This window comes from Bombina bombina, chromosome 1 (assembly GCF_027579735.1).
Source record: "Bombina bombina isolate aBomBom1 chromosome 1, aBomBom1.pri, whole genome shotgun sequence".
Lineage (NCBI taxonomy): Eukaryota > Metazoa > Chordata > Amphibia > Anura > Bombinatoridae > Bombina > Bombina bombina.
The window spans coordinates 171,966,526-171,976,428 of NC_069499.1; the positions used below are offsets into that span (position 1 = coordinate 171,966,526).

At 37.0% G+C, this 9,903-nt stretch overlaps 1 protein-coding gene across 1 annotated transcript in view; it reads right to left on the reverse strand.

Moving 5' to 3' along the window:
• Positions 1 to 5,534: 5,534 nt before the first annotated feature.
• LOC128636592 (WAP four-disulfide core domain protein 18) overlaps positions 5,535 to 9,903 on the reverse strand; it is an 8,583-nt gene continuing 4,214 nt past the window's right edge. The window contains exons 3-4 of the mRNA XM_053689588.1: positions 9,376 to 9,533; positions 5,535 to 5,741 (exon numbers count right to left, since the gene is read on the reverse strand). Coding sequence (XP_053545563.1) covers positions 9,379 to 9,533 — 155 coding nt within the window. The 3' untranslated portion in view covers positions 5,535 to 5,741; positions 9,376 to 9,378. The remainder of the gene's footprint in view (positions 5,742 to 9,375; positions 9,534 to 9,903) is intronic.

Sequence of the window (9,903 nt, forward strand, 5' to 3'; positions counted from 1 at the left end):
GGTTACACAGATGTAAGCATGAGCGCTGTTTTATACCAAAAGCATGATAATTTAAGCAAAGCCATTGCTTATGCGAGCAAAACTCTATCCCCAGTAGAAATAAAATTTAGCGATTGCGAAAAAGCCCTCTTATCTACTGTATGTGCTCTACAAAATTTCTGCAGCTATATACAGGGCGAGAAAATTATTGTAGAAATGGCCCACCAGGCTTTGCTATTTGCAAAGTGAGAGAATAAGAGATGGGAATTTGTCAAATAGCCGCATAACAGTGTGAACTCTTTCCTTACAAGGCTGGCCTTTAGAAATTTGCTACAAGCAGAATAAAAAGAATCCAGTCACACAGGGGCTTGCTGAGCTCCATGACTGTACTGCGAAGGATCCTGGGGAAGAATTATCAGAAGATGATTTCCTAGAAGAACAATTGCTTTCCCCATATAAAATATACAATGAGGACCAGTGTCAAACATTACCTTGGGTATATGTTGATGGTTGTTCTTACCATGCCACTAGTGATAATGAGTGCAGACTAGTCGCTGGCATTGGTATAACTTGGGCAAATGGATTCTCAAATATATCTGTAGGTTTCAACATTGGACCAAGATCCAGTCAAGTTGCATAACTCACTGCTGTTCTAAAAACCATTGAAATGGCTATTGAACATGGTATTCATGAATTTGTGATCATAACTGACTCAAATTATGTGCGTTACAGTTTTGCTGAATACCTGCCAACTTGGAAAAGAAATGGCATGCAGAAAAGCAATAACAATCCAGTCAAGCATGGCAAGTTATTCTGCAAGATTGATAATCTGGTGGTATCCAATGATTTAACCATACACCTCTAAAAAGACCAAGGGTCATTCCAGTGTTCTAGGTCCTGATAAGGAAGGCAATGATCTGGCAGATTCATTAGCCAAACAAGGAGCCATAACTGGAGAATTCCTATATATTGACCACTTAATGGGTGCAATTCATGTAGAAGCCATTACCAGAAACCAGGCAAGACAACAGAGTGAGCCTAACTTGGTACACTGGAGTCAGGATTCTCCTAGTGAGGACCTGATCACTAGTCAAAAAGAAGACCCCATTGTAGGCATCTTCTATAAACATATAGAAGATCCTGAAAGCAACCCCATCTCAAAAGATGATTGTATTGGCAAAGAAGATCTTAGAGTCTTAATGAAATCCAATTCAATTTACAGGATGGTTTGTTAATCAGAACCTCCAAAACTGGCATCCAGCAATGGGTAGTACCCACCAAATTCAGAGGTCTAATGCTTCAACATGCCCATGATGCTCCCACATCTGGTCATCGTGGTGCCAAACTCACATATGAAATATTGCGTGATTACGCTTTTTGGCCACACATGTTGAAAGATGTTCAAACCTACTGTCAAGGGTGTCTAATCTGTCCACAGTTCCAACCCACTGCACCAACGCATAGAGTGCCATTGCAGAAAAGGGGGATGGTAATGCCATGGTCAGATATACAAATTGATTTCACTAGCGAAGTGATGACAAAAATTTGGAAAATACTAGGAGTAAAAAGAAAGCTCCATATTGCTTATAGAGCTGCCTCAAGTGGTGGTGTAGAGCGTTACAACCAGTCCATTGTTAAAATCCTCAAAAAGTTTGTGAGTGAAACGGTTAAAGACTGGGATGTAAAACTACCTCTAGTTTTAATGGCATTAAGAGCAACTCCAAGTAGTGCTACCAAGATGTCACCTTTTGAACTGATGACTGGTAGAAGAATGGTTCTACCTCAGCATCTGCTGTACCGTACATCAGACCAAAATTTAATAAATGCTGCCAATACCCATCAATATGTGGAGAACCTAAGAAAGCACCTACAATATGCCTTTGCATTTGCTCAAAGGAATTTAAAAAAATCCGCAACTGCCACTAAAACCTATCATGATCTCAAAACGTCCAAAAAGGAATACAAAATAAATGATAAAGTTTATCTTTATAACTTTGGAAGAGATCAGGTTAGGGAGAAGAAATTTCTTCCATCATGCAAAGGTCCTTTTGTCATTCCTGACAAAATATCTCCAGTGGCCTATAAAATACGGATCCCCAAAAATGAAAGTTTCATAGATAAATGGGTCCATATCAATCAATTGCGAGCATGTCATCCTAGGTCCCAACTACAAGTCATAGAGGGAGAATGAAGTGTCATATCCCCAAATGAAATAAAGACATACTGTAGTTTAAAGATGCCTAACTGATAAGCATGAAGGCTAAAAAATGACAGACTTTCTACATAGAAGACTGTCTATGATGCGTACGGTCAACATCCTTTACAAATACCATTGACTTTAAGCCAATTTAAATACGTGTCCTACATCTATTTAAAATTGGAAGGGGGATTTATGTCAATGTATAAATAAAGATATATATATATATATATATATATATATATATATAAATAATATATTTGGCTAGTCAGTAGCAAAGGATTCATTAATTCAGAAAAATTGACTTCACTTATGTTCAGTTCTTTCACTACTTAGTATGCAAAGTTATTCTAAACACACAAGTGAGGACAATAAGACATTTGGTTTAATTAAATTTAACAGCCATTTCAAAAGGCCATGTGGTCACTACCTGGAAATATGTGATAAGACCTCCTACCCCTCACAAACGATGCCTGGTAGTCTGGTCTATGTGAGATATTTTGTGAGAAAGTAACCATTTACATTTCACATGCAAATTGACCTCATGCTATGTAAGTGGGGCAATGAAAACGTGGCCAGCAAAGACATATGTTATAGTGAAACTTTGAAATTTACTAAAAATACAGCGAAATTTGGGAGATTGTCTAATTTTCTAATATTTCATGAGTATTTGCTAAGCTTGATAGGTGACTATTTTAGTCAATCTAAAATGTTTCACTGTGTCAGAATAATAACCACTGTATTTTTTTATTTTTTTTCTCTCAAAGATGATAAATACAAGATACTGCATAGAAATGAATATATATATATATATATATATATATATATATATATATATATATATATATATATATATATTATTATATTATTATTATTTTTTTTGAAAGTATAAAATATCTTAGCCTCTGTATTTTTAAGAATATAAATAGATATTTGTGGACCCAAAAATAAATTATTAATAATACTTATTTTAATTTCAGATGGACCATAGACACGATTCATACATGCAGAATTTGTTGGAGATGTAGAACATGCTGTACTTGTGTAAATACATATATAACAGATGTATAAATGCCATTAATTTCAGAATAATTAACAGTATAAATTGTTTTAATATAATATAATATTAAGACACATGATGTTTCATATTAAAATAATCAGAATAAATATTGTGACCTAGCCCCAATACATAATGAACATAGAACTTATTAATGTAAGGAAATTATGGCAGTTATTAAACGTTTTAAAGAAATATTTTTAAATGCTAGAAATTTTAAGAATGAAGCTGTGTTGTTGTCATGTGGCCCCCTGATGGACAGAATTTGGTGTTGCGATGCAGGTATTACAATCAAGAGATGATTGATTGTTGCAAGGATGCATCTCCTTGACAACATACATTCACAAGGTGAACCAATAAGAAGGGACAAGCACGAAGGGGCGTGAACGAAAAAGATCATCAATGATTAGAAAAAAGGAATAGTAAATGCAAACAAAAGACAGTTTTTTTGTGACTTGCTGGAGACTAGTGATTTGATATTTGGCTGCCATACTTGGGAACACATCTCACTAAGCAAGAAGCTGAAAACTTACCTTGATATGCGATAACTCTTCTTCAAATGAGATGATCTAAAGACAACTACGAATTGGTTCAAATTGGTGAAGTATAGTTAGTCTAATTTTTAATAATTAAAACAAAGGTTATTGGTAAGACCATATTTAAATTATAATTAGAAGATTTAAAGGAGCACTCAGTATTTTAAACTGTGTTTCATAGTCTTGAATAGCTTTTAGTTTGTCTTTCTGTATGCAAAACATTTAAAACAAACATTCATTGTTGCTGTATGTAGCAGGCTTAAAGAAATAAATTGTGTTTTAAAATTGGTATTCATAATCCTGTATAAGGCTAAGTTTGCATCTTGCATGCATAAATAATTAATTAATCTGTGCAAAATATAGAATATATATATAGGTATATCTTAGAATTGATTTTAATTATAAGTAACTAAAAAAAAATTCCAGTTTAAATAAATAAACATTTTAAAGTAACGGTTTACAGTAAGAATATATGTATTTTTAGTAACCTAATTAGAATTGTACTAGAATCAATTGCATCTAAATAGCTGAGTATAGATATATATTGTCCTATTGTTTACTAAAGGACTGTTAGAATTGCATTGATTGGATGTTAATAGTTAAAGATCTTAAGTCTCATTGTGTTAACTGGGTGAAATTTCTATTGTGAATAAGATAAACTTGTATGAACTCTGCATAGCATATTTTAAATAGTTTTTAAACGCATATAATATTGATTCATCTTCTGGTATTACAAATATATTCCAATGTGTTCATAGATATTAACTAATAAAAAGAATTCAGGTATTTATATTCATTTTATGGTTTCTAGTAGATGCATATTGATTGAGGGTTTATTTTTAAAGGATAATTATTAAATATATTGTATTATAACCCTGCCATAGACTGACATATTATTTAGAGAGCACTACTGAGATTCTTATAAATATACTAACAATTAGCTCGATCTAGTGAAAATAATGCTGGAATAACATATGGTAATTAAGAGTGCACGTTTGACAAAGCATCACTTAAAGGGACATGAAACCCAAAAAATTTCTTTCATGATTCAGATAGAAAATACAATTTTAAATAACTTTCCAATTAACTTCTATTATTTAAAGTGAAGGTAAACTTTGATGAATGAAAGCACGTTTTTTAAAAATACTATTAAAAACAGGGGCACTTTCATTCATCAAAGTTTACAAAGCAGCCGTTTTGATTAAAAACTTACCTTTTATTCTTTTCACAGCTACAGCAGTTTACCCCTCCTGGAAATCCTCTCTTCACACCTCAGCAATGACTAATCCGGCTTCCTCCAATCACAGCATGGCCTCAGGCAATAACCACCCTGGGGGGAAAGCTGTGATTGGAGGAAGCAGTATTAGTCATTGCTGACATGTGAAGAGAGAATTTCCAGGAGGAGTAAGCTGCTGTAGCTGTGAAAAGAATTTTTTTTAAGTTTTTAATAAAAACGGCTGATTTGTAAACTTTGATGAATGAAAGTGCCCCTGTTTTTAATAGTATTTTTAAAAAACAGGATTTCATTCACCAAAGTTTACCTTCACTTTAATTTGCTTCCTTCTCTTGTTATCCTTTGCTGAAATGTTTATCTAGGCAAGCTCAGGAGCAGCACAGAACCTAGGTTCTAGCGTTGATTGGTGGCTGCATATATATGTCGATTGTCACATGTGTTCAGTTAGAAATCATTAGTGCATTGCTGCTCCTTCAACAAATTAAATTATAGAAATATAGTGAAATAAATTGAAACTGAAATAGAGACGGCTACTGAAAATGTTTAGAATTTATTATACTTTTGGAAAATAAAAAGACTATTTAACAAGTAAAACAGTTGGTTAAATTGACATAAGAATAACTGATTTTCCTGAAGAACCTAGAGATATAGAGATGATTTAATTTGCTGCAGTAGAGCTTTCTTAGCTGATAAATCTTTGCCAATGTTTTCTCAATTAAACATTTTGTAGATCCAGCCCTGAAATAGAAATGGGAGATGGAATTAGATGTATAAGAAAAGTAGTTCTTTATTACATATTTAAGACCCAAGTGTGTTACAAGAACAAACTTTCAAATAGATTATTATTATCACTTATATGAAAAGCACAAATGATATATTTCAAGACTTTTCAGATGATATTTCGAAGAAAAATAATTTGTTACCAATTTGTGCAATCTGATTAATGAAGACTAAAATGCAACAACTGTATACCTTTCAAACATAGACATAAGTATTTCTCTATTATAGAATATATACACAGGAAAATTTGACTGCATTAACTAATTTATTTATTTTTTCTTTAACAGTGGAGACTAAAGATGTGTGTGTGTGTATGTAAGCACATAAATATGTAAACATAAATACACATATACACAAATGCAAAGACATATACATATATAAATATGTATATATAATATATATATAAAAGTATCGGATACTTTGTCCACAAAACGTTACTACTTTTCACAGTAAAAGAGTTTTTTTGAAAAAAGACCGAGTGCAAGTTTTTTGTTATAATATATATAACTGTTGTTTATTACATGGGTGACATTTTAGGGGTACAAAACCCCTTCCTCAGACCAAAAACGTCACCCATGACATAAACAACATGCTAAATCCAGTGAGTGCAGTCACTCTGTTTCCACTCCACGTCACCATCTTGCATACAGTATTCCTGCTTATGTAATTGTTATGTTTTTATATAATGCCCTAAGTATTAAAATGTCTAATGGTTGTACAGCAAATAAACATTTATGCATATACTAGTCTTAAAGCCCATGTACACGGGCCATTTTTTGCAGTACAGCGGTCCCACCCCTTGCTCTCTCTCTCCTCTCTCTTTTACTCTCTCTCCCCCCCCCCCTCTTTTACTCTCCCCCCTCTCTTTTGCTCTCTCTCTCCCCCCTCTCTCTTTCTCTCTCTCTCCCCCTCTCTTTTGCTCTCTCACTCCCTCCTCTCTTTTGCTCTCTTCCCCCTCTCTTTTGCTCTCTCTCCCCCCTCTCTTTTGCTCTCTTCCCCCTCTCTTTTGCTCTCTCTCCCCCTTTTTTGCTGTCTCTCTCCCTCTCTTTTGCTCTCTCTCTCCCCCTCTTTTGCTGTCTCTCTCCCTCTCTTTTGCTCTCTATCTTCCCCCCTCTCATTTGCTCTCTCTCCTCTTGTTTGTCTCTCTCTCCTCTCGTTTGCTCTCTCTCTCCTCTCGTTTGCTCGCTCTCTCCCTCTCTTTTGCTCTCTCTCCCCCACTCTTTTGTGCTCTCTCCCCCTCTCTTTTGTGCTCTCTCCCCTCTTTTTTGCGCTCTCTCTCCCCCTCTTTTTTGCGCTCTCTCCCCCTTTCTTTTGCGCTCTCTACCTCTCTCTTTTGCACTCTCTCCCCCTCTCTTTTGCGCTCTCTCCCCCTCTCTTTTGCGCTCTCTCCCCCTCTCTTTTGTGCTCTATCCCCCTCTCTTTTGCGCTCTCTCCCCCCTCTCTTTTGTGCTCTCTCCCCCCTCTCTTTTGCGCTCTCTCCCCCCTCTCTTTTGCATTCTCTCCCCCTCTCTTTTGCGCTCTCCCCCCCTCTCTTTTACGATTCCCCCCTCTCTTTTGCGCTCTCCCCCTCTCTTTTGCGCTCTCTCCCCCTCTCTTTTGCGCTCTCTCCCCCATCTCTTTTGCACTCTCTCCCCCCTTTTGCGCTCTCTCCCCCTCTCTTTTGTGCACTCTCCCCCCTCTCTTTTGTGCTCTCTCCCCCTCTCTTTTGCTGTCTTTCTCCCCCCTCTCTTTTGATGTCTCTCTCCCCCTCTCATTTGCTGTCTCTCTCCCCCATCTCTTTTGTGCTCTCTCCCCATCTCTTTTGCTGTCTCTCTTCCCCCTCTCTTTTGCTGTCTCTCTCTCCCCTCTCTTTTGCTGTCTCTCTCCCCCCTCTCTTTTGCTGTCTCTCTCCATCCTATCTTTTGCTGTCTCTCTCCCCCTCTCTTTTGCTGTCTCTCTCCCTCCTCTCTTTTGCTGTCTCTCTCCCCCTCTCTTTTGCTTTTCTCTCCCCCCTCTCTTTTGCTGTTTCTCTCCCCCCTCTCTTTTGCTGTCTCTCCCCCCCTCTCTTTTGCTGTCTCTCCCCCCCCTCTCTTTTGCTGTCTCTCTCCCCCTCTCTCTTTTGCTGTCTCTCTCCCCCTCTCTATTTTGCTGTCTCTCTCCCCCTCTCTCTTTTGCTGTCTCTCTCCCCCTCTCTCTTTTGCTGTCTCTCTCCCCCTCTCTCTTTTGCTGTCTCTCTTCCCCCCCTCTTTTGCTGTCTCTCCCCCTCTCTCTTTTGCTGTCTCTCTCCCCCTCTCTCTTTTGCTGTCTCTCTCCCCCCTCTCTTTTGCTGTTTCTCTCCCCCGTCTCTTTTGCTGTCTCTCTCCCCCTCTCTCTTTTGCTGTCTCTCTCCCCTCTCTCTTTTGCTGTCTCTCTCCCCCCACTCTTTTGCTGTCTCTCTCCCCCTCTCTCTCTCTAGCCCCCCTCTTCTGCTCTCTATTCACCCTCTTCTGTTCTCTCTATCCCCGTCTTTAGAGCTCTCTGTCTCTCGGCAGCCCCGGCATATGGCCCCGTCCGGCCCCGCCCGCTTGCCTCACGACCGGCCCCACCCGCGTCACGCCCGACCACGCCCATGTCACATCCATCCGGCCACGCCCACTCCACCACACAACTCCAGGTCAGTTAGAAGGCCAGGTTGTTTGTCCTTGCGTGCAGTCTCTAGTGCGCATGACAACTTCGGACAAACACACTTGGCCTTTTATTATATAGGATTTGTAGAGTTTAGTTAATGTGTGGGATTTTTTCATGTGATAAATGTAACATTTAAACAAATTACCAATCATGAAGTTTGTGTAAATGTTTTTTGGAGCATGCAAAAGATATGTAGTCTAAAAAATCAAGAAAAGCAAACAAAGAAAATGCCTTTATTTCTTTCAAAAAGAAAAGCATGTGCCAAAACCTTATTAAAAATGGCGAAAAAGAGCATAAATTACAGTGAGTGACATTTTTAAAGGGACAAAAAGCACACATTTTTCTATCATGATTCAGACAGAATATACCATTTTCAGCAGTTTTTTATTTCACTTTTATTATTAAATCTGCTTCATTATTTTTGTATATTTTGTTGAAGGAGCAGCAATGCCCTACTGGGAGATAAACACATTGGGTGAGCCAATGACATTAGGCAAATATGTGCCTACCTAGGTATGATTTTCAATAAAGTATACCAAGAAAACAAAGCCGATTAAATAATGGAAGTGGAAAGCTGTTCCTGAAATCATGAATCATGAGAGTTTAATCTTCACTTTACTCTCCATTTAATATTTAAATTCAGCATGCACAAGAAGTTTACCATTGAAAAACAACTAAACACAAGATAAACAGAAAAGTAAAAAATAAAAAAATACCCAGTGAAAATGTGTTTATTAAGTGTTCAGACATATTGTAATACCACATGTGAATCGTCCCCATGCAAAGTACTAAATTAATAAAGTGCAAAGTAACTTAAAAACTGTTTTTAAAAGTTTTGAAAAGTTTGAATTGGGAAAAACTACAAAAGTAACATAAAGATCTTACTGATGAATTGGAATTGAACAAACTTTGAGAGACAATGAGATATTTCTGCTTATATTTTTACCTTTCAGGAAACGAATATAGGCGGTACACATTCTGTCCCACCACAACCATTACGACAACATTTCAGCTCTCCTTCACATTGTCTGTCATAAGAGCACATCATAGCGCATATGCCAACGGATTCGGGTTTTATGCTGGGGCAGAGACCTGACTTTTTGTCTGAAAATACATAAAATCAATGCTGTTATATCAAGTGAAGGTGTAATAAATAATAGAAATATCATTATAAAAAGGATAATTTACTTAAAGGGATACGAAAACTAAAAATGTTCTTGCATGATTAATCTAGAGCATACAGTTTTAAACATCTTTCCAATTTACTTCTATTATCTAATTTGTTTTTTTCTTTTGGTATCCTTTGTTGAAAAGCATACCTAGGTAGACTTAGGAGCAGCAATGCACAGCTAGCTGCTAATTGGTGGGGGCACATATATGCCGCTTGTCATTGGCTTACCTGATGAGACCAGCTATCTCCCGTTAGTGAATTGCTGCTTTTTGATAATAAATTGTATGCTCTATCTGAATCATG